A 26,169-nucleotide genomic window follows, 5' to 3' on the forward strand; every position below is an offset into this window, starting at 1 on the left:
GCCCGGACCCGGGAGCCGTCCTGCCGCCCCCTGGGACGGGGGACGGGTGGGGGCGAAGGCAGCGGCCGGTCCCGGCCGGCGGGGGCTCCTTCCCCCGGGCCGGGAAGGGACTGCAGTCCCAGGCGGGCCGGGCGCCGCCATGCAGGGCACCCCCCCGGGGGGATAAGGCTGCGCAAACACGAGGTGGGAAAGGCGGCGGAGGCAGCGGCTCTGCACACCCCCATCCCCTCCTCACCCCCCCCTTCCCGCGTTTGCTCAGCCCCGGGACAAACGGGCAGGGGAAAATGGACGGGCGTGTAAAGTTTTATTGCTGGCAGAGCCGGCAGAGGCGTTTGATCCTCTTTTCGCTTCGCAGCCGGGACGCCGGGCGCTGGGAATCCGCGGGTGCAAATCTGACCACGTCAGCAGCCGCCCCGCGCTGCCCCAACGCGTTTGCAAAGGAAAGCAGCTCCGGGGGGGATGGGGTTATTAGACCACTTTTTTCGCGTTGGGTTTTCACACTCGCCCCCTCCGCCGCCATGCGGCTCACGCTCCCATTTGGTTCCTCCCTTCCTCCTCCTCCTCCTCCTCCTCTTCCCCCCCCCCCCAAGATCCCCAAAATAGCACGGTTTTTTTTATATTTCCCTAATTCAGCCATGGCTTTTTTAACCTCCTTAAAAATGATGCTCCCCCCCCCCCCCGGGGGTGCGGGGGGCAGGCAGCAGGCGGGACGCGCCGGGAGCAGCCCCCGCCAGCCCGGTGCTCCCCCCCTGTCCGCCACGGAGGAAGCAGCCGGGGCTGCGAAGTTAGGGCTGAGTTTGGCAACAGCCATCGAGAAAAAAAAAAAACACCACCCCACAACCGCCCGGGAAAGAGGCGGGCTGGGGGGGTGGAAGCCCCAACCTCGTTCCTTCCCCCACCCCGGCACTTCCCTTGGGCAGGTCTCCCGCTCGCCGGGCGCTTTTGGAAGCGGCGGAGCCGGCCCCGCTTCCAGCCCGTCCCTCCCCCGGCTGCAGACCCGCCCGCCGGGGCGGGACGGGACGGGGCGGCGTGCGGGGCTCTGCCACCCCCTAGTGCCCGCACCGGCCGCCTTCCCGGGGTGTGCGGAACAACGCCTCAATTCCTCCCCTCTCCCCCTCCTCCAGCCCCGCCGAAGGGTCTCGGAGGCTCCTGACCCGGCGACAGGGCGCTGCCCCCGGGGGACGCGGGACCGAGGCGGGTTGGTGCGGTAAAACCCGCATCATTTCCCATCCCCGGGCAACACCTCCCCCCGCCTCCTCCCCGGCCCGCTGGGATTCCCGCGTGTAGTGACCCGAGACCGCACTCCTCCTCCTCCCAAACATGTCTGTGATGAAAACATCACCTTCAGAGCGGGCCCTGCCCGCTGGTGACCCGAGTTAAACGGTGGTTGATGACGATGATGATGATAATCGTGCAGGCAGCCATGTGTCAGCGTCATTCGGCGGGATATTTTGATAAATCGACTTTGATCCAGCCCACGGCAGATAAGGACTCCGGTGTTAAGGTTCTGCCAGCCCTCCCCTGCAATTGCTGCTTAGGGTTTAAAGGTTCTCCGTAGGGTAGTTACACAGTAACCGCAGTCACCCGCAGAGTGCTGTGAAATGGATGTGCGCCCGTGCAATTTTTTTTTTATTATTTATTTTATTTGCTCTCTATAAACTAAAAGGCGGGGTGACAGAGGCTTCAGTTGCATTCTAAAACTGTGATAAGGAAGACTGAGTTTTCCAGCTATTGGGTTTACTGATTAACCAGCTCCTCAAGGCTTCGCAAAGTTACTTTGGTTTTATGAACACTGTGGATCTCCTACTACACTGCGGCACCTATCCATTTGTTGGTCATGTTTAAGCATACACATTTTCAATTTAAATAAAAAAACTGCCAGTGTTACTAGAGAGCTGTATGCTAACCCTGGACACGAGCAAGGTCACACAGCCAGTGCTGCAATTTCAATACTATACAAAGTTCTGTTTGTTTTCTACTAAAAAGCTGTTGCTACACTAGTTCAGAAATGTTGGCAAGGTGTGGTAAAACCGGCAGCTGTTAATTAATTGTACATTGACTATTTTTAAGGGTGGCTCGCAGACATAATCTGGGCTGTTCTTTCCCCAGGAGCTCAGAACAGATGCGAACAAATTAATTTTTAGCCCCAACTCAGAGTGTGGCTTGTTAGGTTGGGTAACGTCCCTTCTTGTGAGACATCTTTGCATCTCACGTTCTAACGCTTCCCTTTTGCCTATTAAAGTTTCACATTTCCTTGTAAATTACTTAAGTAACCCCGAATCCTGGAGACTTACAGAAAATATTTAAACTTTTGTTCCTAAATTATGGCTTTGGCTTGGTTGGTTTTGTTTTGTTGGGGTTTTTTTAGCAGCAACTTCCTCTTGTGCAGCTTTCCCATGTTCACCAGACCCACTGTGGAAGCTTACCCTGCTTTACAGCAAGATTCTTATTTAAACTCAAGAAGCGGGAAGCGATTGCCTGTCAGCCCCCCACATAGTGCAAGGGGCCCAGGCCTGCATGTTGCCCTGGCCAGGTTAAGCCAGACCCTGGCACTGCTAGGCCTGACCCCGGCAGGGCTAGGCCAGACCCTGGCAAGCTTAAGCCGGTCCCTGGCAGGCCTAGGCCCGAGTCTGGCAGGGCTAGGCCAGACCCTAGCACGTTTAAACCAGTCCCCGGGCCGGGCTAGGCCAGTCCCCGGCACGTTTAAGCCAGTCCCCGGGCAGGGTTAGGCCAGTCCCCGGGCAGGGCTAGGCCGGACCCCGGCAAGACTAGGCCCGAGCTCGGCTCTGAGGGGGCGCGCGGGGCCGGGCCTAGGGCGGTGCAGCAGCGCCACCTGCTGGGCCCGCGCCGCAACAGGCCGAGCGCCCGTCGGGGGCCCCGGCCGTGGGAGAGCGGCTAATTAGCTGTACCGTCATCCAGATTTACGGCCCAACTGCGCTAATATACAATTACGTGTAGAGGCTGAAAGCAAACAGTCGTTTATCGGGCACGTTACCCTCCCGAGGCGGCTGGAATAACAACGTGCACCGACGCAGGTCCTTATTTTCACTGTGCCCAGCTACGCCCGTCACAGCCCAAAGGACGGTAACGTTGCCTTTTAAAGTATTTATTTTTGCTATCTCAAGTTCCCAGAAAAATAAACCTGCAAAGTACAACAAACCTTTTTGTGTTTCAGAGGGGGAGGCTGTTGGGCACTCAGTGTGTCCTCCTTCCAGCACCACCTCATCCGAGGGATGGTGACATCTCCATCCTGAGAGCCATCGCTGCCACACCAGATCCACCATCTCCCTCCCAAGGAGAGCCAGCACTGCCACACCAGATCCAGCATCTCTCTCCCAAGGAGAGCCAGCACTGCAGCACCAAGATCCAGCATCTCCCAAGGAGAGCCAGCACTACGGCACCAAGATCCAGCATCTCCCAAGGAGAACCAGTGCTGCAACACCAAGATCGCTCCGGGTACATGTCAGGGGACCTCGATCCACGGAGGAGGGCCTTGCTTTCCAGGGCTGCTTGCAGAGCAAGGTGGTGTTGAAGTAAAGATGAAACTGTTTTGTTTAAAATGGAACCGCTGCCCTGTTTTGAACGTAGCAGTCTTCCTTTTAGAGCAATTTTATTAAAAGTAGTTATTTGAGTTACAGGGAAAAAAAACAGGCACGCAGAAGTCTAACTAATGCTGTTTCCATGCGTAAAACAAGATTACTACCAAAGTGAGAATCCTTGACTTCCTCCAGAGGAAAACGCAGTTAAAATTTAAAATGTAGTCTAAAAATTATCATGGACAAAGAAACCATGGTTTGTTTCACTTCTTTTAGAAACACTTAAAAATAAAATAAAAAAATACCGTATTAATTTAATAATTACCATTCTACATCTTGAATGGAGACAAAAAAAAATAATCAACGTTTTCTTGGTATTAAAATACAGGAGGTAAAAATCTGGGATAAAACATAACAGAACTACAGGTGGCCTGCACCTGGATGGATGGAAAATATTAGGGTTAGCTGCTTTACTTCCTACAGTAGCTATAATAAACCATGTTCAGCTGAATGAAATTAACAAATGCATTTAAAAGGAACAGTCTCCCACAGCACATCTGAGAAAAAAAAATAAAAATCAACAGATTCATATATAAAAAATGTGGTTTTAGCCGAATACTGAATAGTTTGTTGCAAGTTTACAGGAGTCATTACAGCAACCCCTTATTCTTTATTAGAATTCAGCCCCCCTGTCCATTTACTAAAATCTGTGCAGCTCCCTGAGGATGAACTTGTAATAATTTACTTTTCCAGATTTTCATTTCTGCAAGCATCATCAGACTTCAGCAGATTTAGTATTTTAAGGCAGACTGATATTCTCTCATTTTGAATAGCTAATCTTGTGAATTCTCCAGTTTTGGAAAATTCTGGAATTGGAGGTAGCGCTCTAAGAAGATGTCCAACAAGCTGGGCTTGGTCCAGTGCTATTCTTGACAGTCCATTAAGTTCTCCATGATCTGGTAGAGTTAAATGAGTCATTGATATAAGCAATAAAAGGTGCTTACTAAGTTGTCTGACATGAGTCAACTTCTCTGCCCAAAAATTCACTTCTCCTTTATCAAACAGGTAATCATCTTCTTCCTTATCAAAAAGAAAAAGAAACAGCAATTAGAAAATGCCTTGCGGTCTTGGTAACAGTGAGAAAATTATTAAATATATGAAAGAAGATATATAGAGAAATAATGAGAATAGAGGCTGTTACAGATGATCATCTTTATAGAAAAAAAAAAAAAAAGGTAAAAATTCATACACATAATTTTTAAAAGGTTTGGAAAAACACAATAAAAAAGTTTCCTACTTTGCCAAAGAAATTTTACTCTTAAAAATCAGGCAGTTCTGGTTTAACTCCTGGGAAATAGTGGAAGTAAATAGTAGTCCTAATCCTTAACATGTGCTTGCCTTCCCCTGTGAAACTGTCTTATATTTCACAGAGACCTCTCTGTAACCAGTATGGTATTTTGCTATATCATGGAGCTTTTTGAGTGGATTAAATGGAAAAGGAAAATTCTATCAGTCGGTGAAACATCAGAAAGGCACACCTAAACCACAGGCTTAAGAAAAGATTCGTAATATATTTCATGGGTCATATTAATTGTAAACAAACTTCTCAAAGATGTAGCTGCTCCTGCTCCTTCCGGTTTACCTTACAGCATTATTTTGACCTTTACAGTCTTTTCATGACAAAGAGAGCACAGTGTATTATACAGCATTAAGTTTTACAGAACCTGAGTGGCAAAGCTTTTCTTTACGTAAATAATGCCTCTGAAGACTATGAGTGATGGGAGCAAGGCTGTTTCGTGTGCTACAACAGAACCGGACACATGGAAGGTGGCACAAAGTTACAAATATTTAAATTACAACTCTGGAAAAGCCAGCAGTTGGGAGAGCACTGTTCTTGAATGCCAGATGTGCCTGGCACCCAGAGAAGTGGCTTAAATTCAAGGCAAGCCATCATCTGCAATAATACTGAATGCAATTAGTTACAGCCTCAAAATGTTTGAGTCAACAATGATTTTTTAAGTAATTCTTGATTTATTTCAATGTTTGCTTGTTGGTCTTTTTAATTTTAGGCTGATATTGCCAGGAAACAGCCATCAAACTCTATTTATTCTAAATACTGTCCATGTGGAATTTTTTTTTTTTTTTTAATTCTAAAGCATTAAATACTGGAGTGTTGGTCATCAGGCTGCAACAAACGAGATACTTCATTCTGTTCCACAAGACTGCAGGAACGTAGCGATCCCAACGTGAGAGAGCAACTGGTTGGTTTGAATTACCGGGGTTGAAGTCTCTGAGTCTCCTTGCAGGTTGCTGTCTCCCAGCAGCCACTCCAGCAGGATGGGCACGCCGGCACGGGTCTGCCCCCACCGCTGGAGCCGCTGGCACAGGATGCCCAACGCCAGGTCCAAGGCCATCGGAGCGTTCACTACCCTGAGCGCAAACTCTGCCGAGAGAAAATATGCACAACGACACATAGCAAGGCCACAAACATTTTCAAATAAAACCAGCACAAAAATGATTTCTTGAAAACAGATGCTGAATTTACACAAATGCATTTAGAATGATGAATTGTGCTACAAATAAGTTAGATGAATGTTTATTTCGGTGCCACTTGGGGCCTTTTCTCAATTCCAAAATAATACATGAAGTAACTGAAAATGCTGACGCTTAATATTTTTTCCTGCCCGTGTAGTAACATTCATTAATTTGGGTTTAAATATACAAAGATGTCTGTTGGAAAAGTCTCTAGAGACAGTCCTGACACTATTACATGGTGACTGTTTTTTCAAAACTGCAGCTATGCATTAAATCTGATTTGATGATTCACTGGAACTCAAAAGTATAGCTTTTATGTGTTTTTGAAGGGCTGGGATATAAAATGAATCACCATTTGGTGTGCAATCTCTTTATATTTAAGAAGATATACATGCATATGTATATATACGCACACAGGAGAGATCAAGCATGCAAGACAGGCTTAAGAGATGTTAAAGAAGGGAAAAGCAGACAGTGGTTACAGTGCCATCACAGAGCTATATTTATTACAGGTGTTGCTATCATGCCAGGACCGTACACAAAGCCATTGTCCACACCATATTTCTTCCCTAAACTTCCCCACTGCTCTCATGGGGCAGATGCTGTTTAACTGTGTGCTTCCGAGAGCTCACGGAAACACCAGAAGCCCTGTTTGCACAAGAAACTTCAACAACTGTGTTCACAGGAACAATGTTCACCACTGGTAACATTAACACAATTTTTCTTTCTTTTATGGGGATGCAGGAAGAAGACCGGGAGGAAAGCTAATGAATGTAAAATCCCTTTTACTCTAAAATGGATTTTGGCAAAATTCATCCTTGTCCACAGCCACCAGCAAAAGAAAACTGTTCGCTAAATGGTCTGTCTTCTAAGTAGTGATATCATAAGGGCACGTCCTTCTTGAAGGCTGTCTGTTGCAGGCAGAAATCACAGCAGAGTCACAATTATTTGGAAAAATCAATGTGGACACGGCAAGGCAGATCTTAATTGTGTGACTGAGTGTGTTTTAAGTATTTCTCATGAAGCAAAATGATCATTGACACGAGAGAGGCATAGCAGCGCAGCCCAGACCTGTCCTTCACAGCCCACATTCAGAGCTGCAGCATGGACCTCTGTGCTGTAACACCTCCCGAGGCCTCACGCCAGCTGCAGGTTTTCTAGAGTACGTTGGCACAGCAAAGAATCGTACAGTAAAGCACCAGGACTAGGGAAATACGTGTGCCAACGAACAGGGAAGCGCAGGAAACAACTCTAAGAGCAAAACAGAGCGACAGAAATATGGGTACAGGGCATTTGACAGAGCAGGCGATGTACCGAGGACATCGGGGAGGATGGATTAGTGTTTGAGAGCATGAGAACAAAGGACCGTAATAAGGAAGGGAGTGAAGGAGAAAGAACAGATGGTCCCTTCTTTATCTTGGAGTTAGATGAGGGTAAATGGAAATCTCCTTGAAGACGCAACAGGAAGGCAGGCAGTCAATCTCTTGGTGACACTAATAATGTTACATACGCAGTTTGTCTCTTCTACCAGACAGTCAAATGAAATGTTCAAATCTGTTTTCTTCATGTCAGGACTTATCACTGTATCAGGACATCCCTCAGCTTTGTCTGGGAGGGAGAGCTTTGAGGGGTGCAGTGCGACATTCCCACATCATTTTCTTTTAGGTATTGGGAGTTTTAGGTATTGTTTTTGCTGACATTTCTTTCCAGGCCTCTTTTTTTTTTTAAGAAAAAAAAAAAAAAAGGTTTTTTTTTTTTTTTCTTAAAAAAAAAAAAAAGGTTTTTTTTTTTTTTTCTTAAAAAAAAAAAAAAGGTTTTTTTTTTTTTTTCTTAAAAAAAAAAAAAAGGTTTTTTTTTTTTTTTCTTAAAAAAAAAAAAAAGCAACAAAAACCTTGTTTTTTCTGTTGCTGTGTCTTACTTGATTCCAGACTGACACTCTCAAGAATGGTTAAACTATGGTTGTCCTCTCTGTTTTGATTTGCTCAGGCTCAGGTAGAAAAAACAGTTTCATTCAAGTGCCATGGGGACCTTGACTCCTCAGAAACACTGGCAACCCTCAGCGCTGGAAGAACAGAAATGAAGGCAGAGTGCAGGGTTCTGAGCCTGAAACAAACATCCCAGTTACGAATGCTTACAAAACACAACATTTTAAACCCAGCTTTTGTGAATTCTGATGATCCTTCGGAGTTTTACAGATGACTACTAAATGCCTATGATTATCAATATTTATGTAACGTCTCTTGCTTGTGTCATTTTATTTTTCTTTGAATATTTAGCAAATTAAGTGATGCTGAGAGCTAAAAACCAAATGTTATTATCCACTGCTGTCTTCCTGAAGATTGCTGTTGCTTTGGAGGACTGATAGAGATACAACTGCAGATATTTTAAATAACTGTCATTTTCTGGAGCTTTTTTTCCCTTGTAAGATTTAGATTCCTCAAGTATAAATATGGTGCTGCTCTCTCTGTAAATATGAACACTGGACTACTGAGAAATGCACCAAAACATATACTGAGGCCTCTAATTCTGTTATTACATGAACACGCTGAAAACTATCAAGAGGTAGCAAAACAAGTAACACTGAGGTACTACTTAGACTGAACTTGCTTGCTAGCAGTTTTTCAACAGCATGACACAGAAGAAAAAGCAGTTTTGTAGTCACGTAGCATGGCAACCTTATAGGGAACCCTTGTGTCGCAATGAAGGAAATGGTAAGATTTTTTCACAGAAGAGAAGTGAAAAAAGTTACCAGAAAAACATATAAAGGAGGCCTAATACACAGGAAAAACACAAAGCCCTTGAACACAGTTCTGACCCAAAAGATGCTGACCACCCATCTGTGAACTGCAGGCACCATTTAACTGATCTACCAAACTCATGCATCAGTTCTGATGTTAAGATCAGAGAAAAATGAAGCAATATCACTTCGATGATGCTGAGACTTAGGCTTCAAAAATTTGGGTAAGGGCCTGCCTACTTTGGGTACCAAGGGCTCAAGTACCAGCCACCTCCTGGTACTTGAGGCGTTGACACAGATTCAACAACAGATCACACTCTGGCATATGAAGAATTTTTGCTTCCATGTGCCCATCCCATCCCATCCCAACCCACCCCATCGACTGCAGTGCATCGAGAATGGCTTCCTCAGCTGGTGTTACTTACAGAGCGCACTGACATTAACTGGTTTTGACATCAGTTTGCACAAATTATACAGATAAATATGAGCAAGCAAAGTTACATACACACCCATGATTTAATTGATAAAAAAAGCTTTCAGAGGGGGGAATAGTTTATTGCTTTGGTGACCCCCAGCTCTAAAAGTAACAGCAATGGGTGCTATAAGCATGTACAGAGTCTTTTGAGATACAGAGAAAAGGTTCTGTCTTCTAAAAATAAACATAGGCGTCCTCAGTGACGTATTAACTGTTTACAAGAACTGGTCCTCACATCAGCATTTGCCAGCAAAACAGGGCTGATTTTCAAGAAGCCACATATTACACACGATGCTGTGCTCATGACTCATGCTATGACTTCAGAAAGTGGTCTGAGCAAGCTGGAAGTTCACCAGTGGCAAAAAGGGCAGGTGGCTCTCCTCCCCTTGCAGTCCCCTTGGGCCATGGGCTCCTGATGCTTACCTCCAGCCTGCTCAGGTACTCTGCTGATCACCTGGTAAATTAACACTCAGAATAGCAGAATATGAATTTGGCACGCAACTCGGCGCGTGGGTTCTTCTGCTGGGCTGGCAAGCTGAGCTGGTTGCCCTGCAGTCAGAATTGGTAGAGCTGGGAGCTGGGGAAGGGAAGATCAGAGGGCACCGGGGGGAGGAAGGAGGCCAAAGGGAGAGCGAGACCTTCCCGTTGAGCAAGCTGGTACTTCAGGTCAGCTATAATCCGAAAGTTCCCCATCAGAGTCATGTAAAAACAAAATACTAACAGAGATGATTCAAATGACTATTAATAGCCTTTCATAATGTAAGTAACTATTCAAAGTAACTGAATAAAAAATTTCAAATGACTGATTTCTAGAAGCCGCTCAGCCGATAGCTGATGACTGCCACAGGGACTAAACCAGCAGAAATTGAACCTGAAGCTGTAGCTGTTACCAAACACTGAAAATACAGTAGTGGTCCTACCACAACAACTTCTACAAACTATCAAAACGGTGTTAAAATTATCAGTTTTTTAAGTTCTAAAACATGTATATGTTCCAACATGCAAAACCATCACGACCAAGATAAGCATCTTACTACGTAAGCCACTACAGGGGCTGAAATACAAAAAAATTCTCTGCGCCTTCAACAAGTAGTTACAAGCAGAAGAATTAATACTACTCCTTGAAATGAAAAACAAAAGATAAGAATCAGGTACTACATGCTTTTTTCATTTTGAGGAATTGAATTTTCATAAAGGGAAAGGGGTTAAGTACTGCAGTGTTTTACTCTTTGTGAATCCACCCACATAAAAATTAGACCTCCCACATACACATTCATATACTCCAAAAGCTTTGATCATGCCAGATGTAAATATTTCTTCTAGTAGCCTATTAAATGTCCTCCAACTATACAATTGTTCTCTGTTAAAGCCTTGGTGATATTATGGGGAACTGAAAGGGTGCATTAAGAGCACATACACCGATTTTAAGGACAACCATGATAAAGTATAGGCAAAATAAAAAAGCAGAACATATTCCTTGCCTAACAAAGCATTTTGTAATTGGTTTTATACTGGAAATTGTTAAGTAAAGTTCATTTTAGATGAAAGAGTAAAGCAATTTTTGTAAATGTATACTGTGTTCAGAAGAAACATGAAGAGATGTAAAACTGCAAGGAAGCTTCGTGTAACAGTCCTGGGAAAAAGCCTCACAAAGAACAGTGTCCCAACAGCAAGGATGTTTTCAAGGAAAACATATAGGGTAGGTTCTCCACATGAAACTACAAAACGTATTTAGGTAGACCAGGTATACTCTAAATTGAGAACATATTTTTTACTTTTTTGCACGAAGCGCTGCCTACGTAGGTATAAACATGACTACATCACTATCAATGCAGTGCCTCATAACACCTGGTAAAACAAGGCAGTATCCTTGCTTCAGAGAAGCACGGGCATTCAAATCAACAAAGCTCACTGAATGATTGCTTGACAAAACTGGAGATTTATCTCAGGTTTTCTGATACATCACCTTAACAAAATAATGAGTATCAAGCAAGTTCCCGTCCAAATGATGGCAGATCCAGCATCACGGTCACTCATAACTGTAATATTAGATATGCAAATGGAAAATTTCACCTATTCAATCTCCAATCACTTTTTGTTGCACTGATGGTTTTCTTCTTTTTGGTGTTAAGTAATAATCAAGTTTGCCCCCTAGCCTTGACGTATCAAATATAAGAGAACCGAGTGTGGCATTGCTGCAGATGTATTTTTCATTTAAAATATTGTGTTTACGTATGCACAAGCTTCACAAAACTTAAAAAGCCTTCAAATTTAAAAAAAATAATAAATTTTGTACTGGCCCAACCCAAGAGTCACATAAGCTGGTAAATAAAGTGAGTTTAGAAACCAGTTTTCTTACATTGAATTAACCTGCTTATATGTTCTACTTAGAGCTAGACAGGAATTGTATAACTCCAGAGCAAAGCAACATGCAGGTGTCTTCCCACCAGAAAAACAAAAGGAGAGCAGGAAAGCAGCAGCAGTGGAAAGCAAGCAAAGGCGTGTTCATACCCACTCAGTCTCCACAAATAATGTTAAAGTGCTATCATCCTTCTAGGCACTAAGATTATAAGAGGACAACTGAGAAGTAAAACAAACAAAAAACCCCCCAAAAAACCAAAATGCAGAACTGATAACTGTTGTGTCTAGAGAGCTGGCAGATGGCTCTCCAAAGGGTGCTTGTTCATTACACTGTGTCAATTTAAGTTACAAACATCAAACTTTCCACTTTTTAAAAATGACCATTTATGCAAAATGTAATATATAAGCAGATTCCTTTTTATAGTGTTTCATAAAGTCAAAGGCGATTAGATCATTTCTATCCTCTCGAGAAATACCATTCCTTAGATGACGTACAACTACTTCATCTGTTTTCCATCTTCCCGCCCGAGTCTGTTTTATAGCCCTGCTTTTTCAGGATGACTTTGAAAAGAGGCCCTTCCTGACATCATGCAACACGATGTCAAAACACAACACTATTACAAAACAAACTAATCAAAACTAATTTCTTAATAGTTGCAGACTCCGAGTAGAGTGGCAGTAACGCGGCTCTCAGCTTTGACTTTGATTATAAACAGATCTGAGTTAATAACGTGTCTGATTATGACGGAAACTTACAGCTCAGGACCGAGCAGAAAATTAAAGTTCTGTCTTGAACAAAAAAGCACACACATATTCATCATCTTTTCAAGCCCTTTTTTGGAATGTGAACAGAACAATCTTTTTCAACTCAGTAACTAGATTTTTCCCCCCCCCTCTTTTAAAAGATGTATATATGTGTACATAAACTTTCCCCATGCAAGCCTCGCCTCCTGTACTCAAAGGTTTTTATTACAAAACAACCACAGCTCACAGATCTGTCAGAGGAAATGAGCATTTGGACTTTACCACTTGCATTACTGCTTTTGCAGAACCTCCCCCCTCAAAGCCAGGTTCTAATTTAAACAGCAGAAAAACAATACCCCCTGCATAAACCTACAGAACGCATGCTTTTCCTTTTGAAAAGGTAAACAATTGTGTTATTCAGCTAATTGTTTAAAACACTACCAAAGAGAATGTATGTTTTTTAACTCAAATTATATGCTTATTGGTTAAAAAAAAAAAAAGAAAAAGATATATACTCACAGTTTCAAATTAGTATCACCAGAACTAAATATATTACACAAGACTCATGTTATTGGTGTATTCCAACGTAAGGAACTTTTTGCTTAGCACTGATGAAGTTTACTGACAGTGAATGAGATGTGTGTTACAGCTGGGCTGTAGGAATACAGGAGACCAATTTCTCTCAGTAACATAGCTGGGATTTGAGAATAGTATGTGGAGAACGGTGGTAAAAGGTGTGTTAGTTAGGGGATAAGGGAATAAGGAAAGGGTGGGTAATCGATACAGAAAACTACATGAAAACTGCTCACTCCACATTACTTGAAAACCAACATAATTTGGAGGGAACATGCAAATAAGTAAAAAGCTATTTTAAAAGCAGTAATAGAAAGGCAAGCTTTCCTTTATTGCTATGGAATCATAGCCATGACCATCACCGCTTGCATAAGGAGCCAATCGAGATTTGTAAGCTGCTGTCCTGTTTACTCACTTGCAATTAAAGCGCTGATAAGAAAAAACCCCATTTAATAGATTATTCACAAGGCCATTAACATTTACCGCTTTCAGACTCCAGCGCTGAGCACATACAATTCTTTTTCATATATTCTTACTTAATTTTCAAGAGTGAAACTACTCATAACCTTTACATAACGGTGCCACTGTGTAATTAATAGAGCTAAATGAAGCACTGCCAGTAAATAATCAGTAGCCAGTCTTTGATGGATGAGCTGATTCTAATTCAGTCCATTCACTTTCAACTTTAATTAGCGGCATTGTATTCTACAAAGCAAACAGTTCCTTCATCCATGTGATGATCTAAGGTCGTATAAGTGGGCTGAGAACAACTTGTAAGGTGTTGAAATAAATTTGGGCATCCAAAGCAAAAAGTCACAGTGGCTACACATTCTTATATAACTCTTTAAAAAGAAGTAATATAAAGTTTCCACTGCAAAAGCCACTGATTTTAACAAGTACCGTACACGCCAATAAATTTTGTCAAGACAATTACAAGTTTCGATGCAGCAGTTCTCTCTCCATTTTCTTTAATTAAACCAAGTGATCTGAATTACTAGGTGTACGTTGGTGGATTTTTTTGCAAGACACAAACGCAGACATAAAAATGCTATGTATTCCTTCATGAGTACTGATGAAACACTGTACTTATTTTTTTTTGGTACTATAAACCTTGTTCTAGGTGCATACTTGTCAGAGCTGGTGGTAACTGCTAAGCAAACTCTTCACTTTTGAATTACTGGAATTTAGAATTGGTTTAGATTACTGGAAGATTTTCTAATAAACATACAAAAATTTGAACTACTCAAGACCACTTAGGTTACAAGAGGCTTTGAACTTGCTCTCCATTTTCTCCTGAATGCTAGTTTACATCAGCATGTCTTCTCCTTCTTCCAGCAATTCTGCAGATTCTTCCAAGCTGCGGCTACTAAGCATGTCTAAGTAGAAGACACTTGCAAACTTACTATAAAACATCTGACCCAGGCCTATGCACAACTTACTGAATGCAGGTATTTTTGAGCAGAACAGCAAAAAGCAACTTGGGGATCTTAGCAACTCCGTTGTCATATCTGTGCTGATAGCTTATAATGAAATAGCATGGGGAGAGACTGTTCTTAAGATGATTTATATTTAATTTTTATCTTTGTTTAATATTACTTATTTAAAAAGGGTGACATTTGAAATGAAGTGACTATAAAATTGTTCTTACGGAAAGTGCCATAAATCTTTGTATAATAATTTATGTCAAAAAGGTTCATGATATATTCTCAGCTTCTTTACTGGTCAATTTTCTCAATCCATTTCCTCAGCATGTAAGAGCACATACTTAGAGAGCAAAACTTCACAGAAGGTGTCCACTATACAAACACTTGATGAAAAAAACCAAAACCCGTATATAAAAAGCTTCCAGTATAGTCCAGATAGACAACATCTGAACAAGACAGACAAAGAGATGAAATTTGTGTGTAAGGAACGGCTCACGTTTTTTTATTTCTTTGCTGACTTACACGTATATAGATATACAATGCCTTAAAAATATCAAGTTTGCAAACACACCATAATGTTAGAAACTACCAGGACCACAAAACATTCACACAAATGACCAAGAGGATGTTCTTCCTTTCTTTCTTTGTCAAGATCCAAATGCCTTCCAATGCCTTCTGCAAGCTGCTTTTGATGCAGTGTGGTATGATCTGCCATTAAACGCTTTTCTGACATTCCAATGAAAAATGTCAGCCTGACTCTCGAGCTGTGGTCTAGACAGGCTGCTAGGGACCTCCTATTCAACAATTCAGTGATTAAAAATCACTTAGGGGCAGTTCTCTGGCAGGTGTCTAAGAGAGAAATTAAGAGCGGCCACATATATCAATCCTGAACCTAAAAAAGGCTATCTCAGAAAAAATTCTCAAGCCCATTTTCAATCCATTAGAGAACCATTTGCTCTTCACAACGGGAAGAAGATGCACCAATTATTTCACTTGAGAGCGAGTTGGTTTCTGGACTTTCTTTCAGAAATACTCCAAAATGAGATGAAGCATACAAAGTCTTCATTCCTCTACTACCAGAAATTTTCATCAACATAAAGGCTTGCCGCTCCTAATCATCCTAGGGTGGCTGAGGCGTTTCTAGTATCAGGACACGGTGTTTCTTCCCAATATGACGTTCACATTTCACCTTAAAGCAAAAAACTCACCTCCTTTTTCTTTCACACAGCTCTTGTCTCCTAGATGATTTCTGGATTTTGCAGCTTCAGTGACCCTGGGCATTCCTCTTTACATGTGCAGGTCCACACCTCTTCAGAAACGCTCTGGCTTTTCCATGCAACTGTCATCTAAATGCGTAACAGCTGGGTCAAGACTTGCTAGGAAAATTCTAGTTGTCATCAGGGCATCCTCTAGCAGGGTCCAAGTGACTTGGATGATATGTTTCTATCTCTGACATCTGTGGGGTGCTACCTGTGACTTCATCTGCATCCTCATCAGACACAACACCATTTTGAAGGCCTTGACATGCTCAGGTGGATCAGCAAAGCATAATATAGTTTGTATGAATAACTTCGAGGCCTTCTTCCACATAATTTATGGGAGGAGTAGAAGATGCTTAGTCTTGCATATAATATGAATATATATACACAGACTCTTTGACCGATAAATACTATTCCATCAGTAGTCAGAGTTCTTCAATGAAAAGTCTAACATAGATACCAATATACTTGCCTCATACAGATTTTATATTTGCCTTTTCGGTTTCCTTCAGACTCCTTTGAGGGATTGTTTTGTGTCTCTCCAACTGAGAAGGAACTGAGATAGTGCTGTGAGTGCTCTCCTCAATGTACTGATGTGCTGAATATAAGTGGTTGTTGCACGAAATACCACAAAAGTGAAAACATTTGTGTCTCACTTATTAATGCAAACATGAACTATGCAGCACCAGGGACTTTACAGTCACATTTGATACATGGCTTTGAACCTTTCTTATTCCAAATATTTAAAAATACTCTAAACAGGCAGGGAAGACAGAATGGCTAAGTAACCTGTGACTGTGTCACTCATCTTAATATGGAGTGCTTCCCAAATCACCTGTATTTATACGATGTCCACAGAAAGTAGAAATGGTACTATCTATTTTGCAGGCAGAGTAGACAGCCATGAAGATTAAAAAATCTTGACTGATTTTAGATGTCTGATCTGAGACATTATGACCTGTTTCACTGAGTAGTCAGCACCCCGTAATGCTTTAATATTCAAAATGGATTTCCCTCTGGCTTCAGCTGGATGTGCTCTAAACGCCTCCAAATCATGCCTCCAAGGTATCTAGCTAAGCACTCAGCAAACTAGTGACCTCCTTTCCAAACTCTGGCTGGAGTGACTTGCTTACCTGCACAAAACAGCTCTCTGGGAGAGGCAGGGACAGAATGCAAATCACAAGAGCAACACTAAATGGCTTTGGCATGTCCCTTCTTGTGATTCTGGTCTTACTCACTATCACTTTCAATTTTGCTACTGAGATAGTACTGTTGGAGTTGGTAGTTTCCTATACTGTATGTTGTGATTCATCATCAGAGAAAATCTGTCTTCTCTCCTGAATGCTAAAAGAGTTTATGTAAAAAAACCCCAGTAGTGATAAGGGGAGCTAATCCTTGCTTCTTAATACATGCAGCACAACAAGGTTGAATTCAAGTTGCATTTCCTTGTTTTTAGATACTTAGCCTTCTAATCTTACAGAGAGTCTTAGTGTGGGAAATGGGTGGAGGAGGAAAACGGCAATGTATATGTGTAATTTTCCAAGATCCAAAAAAAGAAAATAAATCTATACCTTACCTAAGTAACATGACATTATACTGAAGCTCAGGAGTTAAAGAAACAGCAGAGCCACAAGGCTGAGCACTCAGATGTCTGCTGATTGAAACTGACCAGATAATAGCAAACACTAACATCACTGGAGATTGGATGTATACCCACAGCACTGCTCCGTGTCCTCTACCTAGCCTCAGTCACCAGACCCCACAGTATCTCAACACAGGTCTAATATCTCGATTATTTAAGCCCTGGGTTTGATGCTCAGCCTCATAACTACTTCCAGTCACGCTCTGTCCCAAAACACAGGAAAGTGTTCCCCTTTTACCTCCTTTGTTCATTCTGCTTCTTCTCTACATTCTTCCTCTTTTGGACCCAGTTCAGTCTCACTTTCACTGAAAAAAAAAATATCTTTCTCCTCCTTTATGCTCTCCTCTCACATTGGCAAGAGCGAATCTCCGCCCCTACCCAGACTGAGCATCACCTCCTGTTCCCTGACTCTCATCCGTTCAGCCTGACTCTTTCAGCAGTCCACTGAACTTTTCCGATTTAACTTCTTCCCCTTCTCTAATCAGAAATGATGGCTTATTCCTCCCTAATTTGGTGACCCCTTGCAGCTATTATTGGAAGCACAGAAGTTTTCATTTCAAGTGCCTAGACACAGCCTGGCCCAGAGCTGCCCACAGCCCCAGCTGCAGAGTCCCGCTGAGGCTCCGTGTTCCCGGCACAGAGCATCCTCAGTCTCCCTGCTGGGAATGCGGGGAAACATTTCAGGAGCACAGAAATTTAAGCTGCTTAGCGAACACACAAATCTGCAGAGGTTTTAGCTTTTAGGTTCCTTTCAGTCTCTACTAAATATATATATATATAGATATAGATGAAGTATAGCATCTTATAGCCTATTTCTCAGCCAAAAATGTACGTATTTTACCAAAAATATCTTGCTCCACAGCATACATGTGTAACAGCATTCAAAGAAAAGGCCTGTGTAAAGATAGCACTTTCCCCTTCTTTCCTACATAGAATCATGTCTACTGTAATAAAATTAAAGTAAAAAAAAAAAAACAACCAGTATGGAAAAACTCAGTACCAACTACTAAGGATTAACACAAGTAGCTGAAAAACAGGATTTTATAATGAGAAGTGTTAGGCAACCCTAACAACAGACCATCAACCCTCTTTATAAAAATATAAAGTTCATACAATTAATTTAATTACAAAACAAATTCTAAAGAGAAGATGGAGACAGAAAAGCACAAGGCGGTAAGTTTACAGAAATCAATTAAAGGTCTGTTGAAAAGGTGCAAGAAACACAGAGGATGAAGTGGGAGGGCAGGTAGAGATGAAGGGAGCACTCAGTGCACGGAAAAGAATAACAGCTCTGGTGTTTTTTATTCGATCAGACTGGCAATCTACAAGAATAAACAACATCAAAGAGATTTTTGTCCCATTTTTTAACAAAATAAGGAAACCAGCAGGCATGCTTCTGTGTACGTGTTTCCCACCACAACTTCTGAACCAGCTGTACAGTTTCAATCCAGTCTGACAAAAAGGATAAGGGAATCCAAAATATTAAGTCTTGTTTCTATGAGACTAGCCAGCTGGGTAAAGAAAAGAGACCCTGTTATTGTCCTGCCTTGTGAAAGGCCAAAACTTCAGTCATCAGACTTAAGAAAATCCATTTATCTGCAAAACAAATCCATGAAAAACAACCCAAACTCCCTTCATCGCACTGTTCAACTAACTTTTTTTCTCTTGCTTTTCTTTTCAATAAATAATGCCATTTGCAGTTACACTCCATACTGGCATGTGTCTTTAACATAGACATATATGAAGACTTTAACGTGAAGACTCTTTCTGTCTTTAACATCTCTGGGTTTTTTACATCCGCATGTTTCAACTGAATTTGCCTCAGGAGAGGCCATCTTCTACCTTTCCATGGATGGCACTAGTTGAGCTTTCACCACTAATCATGAGATTCAGGTAAAATCCTCCAATTTGGAGAATTTACCTTTATTCTGCAACAGCCTTCCACAGTGTTGCACAGATGATCATGCCAAAAATTAAAACACAATGCAAAAGGCAGCAGCTGACAAGCAAGGGCTGCCTGCCTTGCCTCTAGTGCTTCTGTGAATTTGAAATGAAACCACTGATGTGTTCTACAGACTAGCACAGGACAGAATTCAGTTGATATATATATAAAAGTGAGATTTCACACTGAGATCCCTTTCTCCCTAGGCTCTCCTTATACCCCACTGTGTTTGCACCCCGAGGTCTGCACTGACCTCGCATTAGGGCAGCATGAAGTCATTGGCGCCAAAGAATGAAATCCTCTATACTTTGTTATGTAACTTGAGAGACTACTTCCCATCTCAGTATGATCTTGCCTAATGAAACTAATCTATGCAACACATACTGCTTTAGGAGAAGGAAATAAATATTACAGAATCACAGAATGATATGGGGTTGGAAGGGACCTCCAGAGATCGTCTTGTCCTAGCCCCTGCCAAAGCAGGTCCACCTAGAGCAGGTTTCACAGGAATGTGTCCAGGTGGGTTTTGAATGTCTCCAGAGAAGAAGACTCCACCACCTCTCTGGGCAGCCTGTTCCAGAGCTCTGCCACCCTCAGAGTAAAGAAGTTCCTCCTCATGTTTAGAAGGAACTTCTTAAGTTCAAGTTTGTGCCCGTTACCTCTTGTCCTGTCACTGGGCACTACTGAAAAAAGACTGGGGCCATCTTTTCTGAAAGACTCTCGACTTGTTCATTAACACAACTTTATTTGATCCTACTGCTACTAGGCTTTGGAGAACATGGCACAGACATTTTCCTGATGTTTCCAAGAGGTGATAATGATGGAATATGGAATGCTAGTATACTATATTGCCACACGGTGATTTACTTAAATAATTTACATTTGGGGAATGTGAACGAAACTGGAAAGATATTGTGCAAATTAAATTCTTCGTTGTGCTTCTTAATTCTTGTATTTCTTCTTAATGCTTCTATTTCTTAGAAAGAAATTTCAGTAAGTATGAGGAAATTGAAAATTTTAAAAAACATCTCTCTTCTGCTGTTTGTAGCAAAAGTAGGTTAAGTTAAGCACCTGAGTGTAACCATCTACAGTCTTGAAGTTCTAGTAGTACAATATACAGCACGCAGATTCTAGATTTAGGGAAGGTTGGTTTTGTTTGGGTATGAACTTAAAAGAATGAGTACATGGAGGAAAAATCTACAGAGTGTACTGTGGTCTTCAACACAAATGTGAAATCAGCCTGTGTGCGTCTGCACATGAGGGAAAGTAAAAGGATAATTAACATAGTACATGAAAAAATGAATGGGTTTTATTAATCCTGGTAACAAGATACTGTAAGGCTAACCTCCACTGTGATCAAGCCAAGTGTATAAGTTAATCAAGACCTTCACTAAAGTATTTCTGTTAACACTTTCATCTTGCCAGTGGGAATTATTTATAAAACCGTTTTCCACTGCTAGCATGACAAGGTGATCATTAACACAGCACAGGCCATGCAAAGGAACAAAATTAAAAACATGCGAAAGTGGCATTACACTGGTACTGTAAGCAACTGCCATAAATAATCCTGCTCCTCAAAGTGATTTCAACAGTCTTGCTCTAAATCTAACACATCAAAAGCCCTTTATGAAAAGTCTAATTCTCAAAATTTAAATTTCTAGGCTTCCCAAGGATGTTTAACTTGACTTTCTCATGCATGAGAAATCAATTTGTTCAGCCAAGTCCGTTCCGAGTCCCCCTTGTAAGAGCTCATTTGGAACTGATTATAGAAAAAAAAAAAAAGACATTGAGTTTTACACATCTTAGGTTTTGAAGTAAGAGCCCATTGTATCCAACAACTGCTTCCCCCCCATCAACACACCACAAATTAAAGCAACCAAATCAGTGGGAAAACTTAGGGAATCGGTAATACAATAAAAACACCTTTCATTCTCGGGTGCTGCTTTGACTCTGGCTCAGGTAAGTACTATCTTGGTCATTAAAAATGCTGAGTGCTGACTTACGTGAAAACGAGCTGGTGGTTTAGGTTAGTTTGCAAAGGTATTTATATTCCCTACCTCACTCCCACCCACACACACACAAATGAAATTCTGTGTGCAAAAATCTGCTTGCAGAAATGCATCACCTCATTCTTGGTGAAATACCTCTCAATGCAAAATGACGTTACAAATAAATACCAGTATCCCACATGCATGCCTTGAAACGGGGCATGGGCCTTCATGGCACAAATCTTTTATGCAGGGCTCTGAGCAGATTTTCAGCATCATTCTTGCAGAGGTGACATGTTATGATGCAACGGGCAGAACAAGGGGATATTTGCACCATTGATCTCTGCTCAATCTTTGTTGCTGAAAAACAGAGACCTTTATCCTCCACAGCTCTTAATTAGAGTTTTCCATAAGCAAAACATTTAAAAAAAATATATTGTTTCCCATAGCACTCTTAGCATACATTTTGGTATTCTTTCTACATATAATATAGGTATTTAAATTAACATTTCATATATTTAGCTTAAATATGAACAGTTTACAAACTAGATGTCTACAGTACTGAGACAAACTTTTAAAGTTTTGCAAATTTAGGGCTATGAGGAGCAAAGGCATGGAAATAATTGACAACTTGTAAAATTTAGCAAGCTCTCCAGCCCACCACGTGATTTCAGCAGGTATCCATCCCACCTCAGCCTTTATGAAGAATACTGTGTGTGATATGAGTGTGCCCACCCAGGGCTCTCCCAGATCTTCCTGATCAGAACTTCTAGAATACAGTTCTCAACTGCACTGTACTTGAAGTTGATACTCAGGATACCAAACACACCAGAGATGCTAGGCTACATTTATTTGGCCTTCTGCATCTTAAGCAATCTGAGGAGCAGAGGAGCGGTTGCAGGTTATGGGTAACTAAAGCCTTTTTGTGTACAGTACCAGTTAGAACAGCACCCTGTTTGCTCCAGCTTCCACCTGTGCTGGGTAATGAATGATTGAAAAATTAACACCCGCTTCCATATCCTGATCTTCCACTATGTCTAACCTGTGGCTGGATGCTCTGAGAAACTGAGCTCCCTACACAAGGAATTTATTATGTTTTTAATTGTATGTAACTCCCTTTCATTCTTTCAGTGTTGTTCTTTCTCCTATTCCCTTTAACCAATTCATACTTATTAAACAATTCTTGAAGCAACAGGATTTCTTTTTCACTGTTGTTTTTCTGACTGTTTTGCTTTCTATAAAGTATTATTTTTGCTTAAATACCTGTCCTATATCAAACTGCTCAGGTCTGTAGCCACTGGTCTTTCAAAAGCAATCTCTTGGGACAGCTTTCCCCTTTCATAGCAACAGTTATGAGTGTTGCTCAAACAGAAGGGGTGGTATTAATAAACTTTGAGAACTGCAATAACTTGTCAGCAAAGCAATGCAATTTGTGCTCAGACTTCATTTTTACGCATGAAGGACAAGCTGCAACATTATTACTGCAAGTTTCATTTCAGCTTTTTTTTTAACCAACAAAATTGGAGTCCTCTTATTCAAATAACACATTTGAACCTTGGTATAACAAAAGCTCAATACAGTAGCAAAATGTCATGCAGACTGCAGGCCAATTTGTAGATCCTGCAATCTTCGGTTATCATGGAACCTCTATTATGTCTCTAAATAAATATGTTAAAATCGTATTTCAGAAGATTAGGTATGATTGAAAAGCTGAACATTTTTGTTGATTCTTAGCATGCCCACAATTAGCAATATAGAATGTCAGCTATTAAAAAAAGAGAACAAACAAGAAACCAAAACAACAAAAAAACACCACAACTCTTCATGACTGAGCTGTAAAAACTAGTCAACGTAGGGCACATAATACAATTTAGTTTCATTTCATTCCTTGACATTCAAGGTTCAGATTGGATATTAGGAAAAATTTTTACACTGAAAGGATTATTAAGCATTAGAATGGGTGCCCAGGGAAGTGGTTGAGGCACCATCCCTGAAGATTTTCAAAAGATGGGTTGACATAGTGCTTAGAGACATAGTTTAGTGACTGGGGGGGAGGTGTTATACGGTTTGGTTTTGTTTTGTTTTGTTTTGTTTTTTTTTTAAAAATCAGAGTTAGGTTGATGGTTGGACTAGATGATCTTAAAGGTCCCTTCCAACCTAGACAACTCTATGATTCTTGTCTCTTTTATGAAGAGAGTACTTCTGTTCCAAAGGCTTCCACAGATCTGGCTTTTCTGCACTTCAGCTCACCCAGAGAAAGCAGGAAACATCTCTGTTCACAAGAATGTGATCAGTCCTTCAGTTCTTGTTTACTTCTGGAGGGACTCGCTTTGCATAGTTTACTGGCCTGGCTTGCAAAACTCTTTTTTTCAGTGAAAACAATTAACACGGCTACTTACTTTTTCTGTAATCAATCCAGGAGTAAAAACCAATCCAATAACAGATACATACGCATATTTTAAAAATTGTTTTTAAACACTAAAATATCATACCCCTCTCAGAAATAAAGTGCAATGTTTTAAAAACAGAAGATGATCGAAGTGGCCCTATTTTGCACGTATCACAAGGGCACACATTTGTTAAGGTAACAGGGACAACACTTTCACAGAAAGTGTATCAGAAAACCTGGTTTCATAAGCCTAGGAAGTTTCATAAACGACTGCAGGAGGGCGCGAATTCACTTTGGCTTCTACTAAATGGTTCTTCATTAATATTTTACTAAGACACAAAGACTTCAAGTTTAGTAGGGAAGCTGTGGATAGCAAACAGCCTTCCTCTACTTGGGCTTTGTCAATACATAGAAAAGAACTGGCAACAGAAAAAATAAATAAATTAAAAGGCAGACGATACATGCAGTGATGGGTCCCTGAACCCAAATGTAATTACCAAGGAGTTTTCTGAACAAAAATATTTAAGCCCATTTTCTATTTTTGTCAGCCAACTCTTCCGTGTATCTAGGGACAATAGCTAAACATTATTCAAGAGCCACTATTAAACTAGGAAATAATCATATTACAAATACAATCTAAGAGACCTCAAATACTTCCCAATCAGATCTTCCAAAAGCTTTCATAACAACAGGAGATACTTTAGGGTATAAAACTAGAATGTCATATAAAAAAGAAATATTATTACAAAGACCCCAAATATACCTATTAGCATGAAATATGATACAACTAGGCTACAGGTCAAATCTGCTCCTCAAAGAGCCCTAAATTTGTTCTAGCAGTGAGACCAGATGAATTCATTTACACTCCTAGACCTCAATTCTTTCATCCTTGCAACTGACCTGTAATTGTTACCTTCTTAGAACTATTACAGGAGATGTAAAAAACCCCAAATTATAGCTTCTAGCCGCAGTAAGTATTTCATAATCTCTACCACGTGTCATTTTGCTTTCTGGAACAAACTTCCTAAATGCAAAGTCACCAGAGTCATTGGGTAGTCACCAACTAGCACAGGTATTTACCATCTATTTAGTTTGCCAGGATTTAAATGGTCATCGTTACACCTTTGTCTCTCTGCATAAATCCTACTCTGTGCATGTGCATGAGGAAGTATTCACCATTAAAAGCATGGAAAGGAAAAAAGATGCAGCCAGAAATATTGTCCCTTAAGCAGAAGACTGAACGTTCATTTTAAGGACAATGTTGTGCTTTTTCTCTGTGAACCCCATTCTACTTATGATCCTACAATTACAGATAGCGTAAGCACATTATCAGTGCTGTTACCTTCCATGCTTTACAATACTTTTCAGTAACATCTAGTGCACTTCACTGTGCAGAGTGTTCTAGCAATTCTCGGCAGCACACCCCCTGCCTCCCTCGCTAGGGCCCGCTTCAGAGGATTCCCAGAACATGCAGGCAGCTGTTTGACCTTTCCTCCTGTCCTCAGCAGGCCTTATCTAATATAACCCAACAGCTTTCGCCACCCTACAGTGTCTCCCAATACAAAGTCCTACACCGTGTTTGAATATAATGCTGCAAACCGCTGCTACTACTTTACACCCCTCCACTGAGGCTGCAAGGAGTGTTTATAACATAGGCTAGCACATAGACTGCATGCACAACCTTTTTAAAATAAATTGCATTTGCAGAATATCATCTTGTTCTGCAAGAGGATCAGCTCTGCTTCGCTGTGAGTTTCTTCTGCTTTTGATTGTACTGTGTCTTTATCACACTCTCTTCTGCTTCTGCCTAGATGGGTCGTGTCTATGGGCCTTTTCTGCTTTCCACTGCTTAAAGGCCATTTGGATAAATGCCACCTCCCATTTAAATCCTAACATTCAGCTCAAAAGACTCCTCTTTCACAGTAGGCTTAGAAATCCAGTTCTTTTTAGTGAGCTGCACATAAAGTTACCAGAATGCAGTTATCGGGACTGTCAAAGCAGAAGAAATCCTGGAGCTGATCCCAGAAAAAAATTTCATTAACCTTCCTTCCACTTGTCCCCAATACAAGGAACATAAACATATTTTGGCTAACATGATTAGCAGTTTTCCATTAGTAACCCAGATGATGCTGTGAGAACTTCTGGCCCATCCCCAAGCAACTCGTGGCATATCACAAGATCTGACTGGGAGATTTTTCTGACCAACTGATTCCAAAATGCTAAGAGACTCTCAAGGTAGCTTGACAATCATGGATGGCAATAAGTACTTTTAAAATGTTCTTTCCAATTTGCTGTTTTTTCCTACCCAGAGCCGTAGGAAAGACCTGAAATTGATCCAATTTTGGGAAGGTTTTAGCTTTCCGCATCATAGCGGTTGATGTCATGTATCTAGAATGAAAATGTTCAGTCTTCTGTATGCAGCTGTAGCCATTCACAGCACTACCAACCTCCATTTTTCAGGCTGCTCCAAGCAACAGTTTCAGCACAGCTCTTTCTACAGACAAGTTTTAACTTTGTGCTTTTTTTAACCCTTCCATCAAACCTCTAAATAGAAAAGAAATTAA

General features: G+C 41.3%; 1 protein-coding gene across 4 annotated transcripts in view; it reads right to left on the bottom strand.

Moving 5' to 3' along the window:
• Nucleotides 1–3,850: 3,850 nt before the first annotated feature.
• The window catches only part of THADA (thyroid adenoma associated), a 160,424-nt gene continuing 138,105 nt past the window's right edge, over nt 3,851–26,169 (bottom strand). The window contains exons 36-37 of one of the 4 annotated variants that reach the window (XM_014951060.1): nt 5,813–5,979; nt 3,851–4,616 (exon numbers count right to left, since the gene is read on the bottom strand). In XM_014951060.1, coding sequence (XP_014806546.1) covers nt 4,278–4,616; nt 5,813–5,979 — 506 coding nt within the window. In that variant the 3' untranslated portion in view covers nt 3,851–4,277. Of the gene's footprint in view, nt 4,617–5,812; nt 5,980–7,962; nt 8,175–26,169 lie in introns of those variants that run through there. The other 3 variants (XR_001413030.1, XR_001413031.1, XM_014951061.1) reach the window with 3 other exon arrangements.

Source organism: Calidris pugnax, unplaced genomic scaffold (assembly GCF_001431845.1).
Source record: "Calidris pugnax isolate Ruff unplaced genomic scaffold, ASM143184v1 scaffold24, whole genome shotgun sequence".
Lineage (NCBI taxonomy): Eukaryota > Metazoa > Chordata > Aves > Charadriiformes > Scolopacidae > Calidris > Calidris pugnax.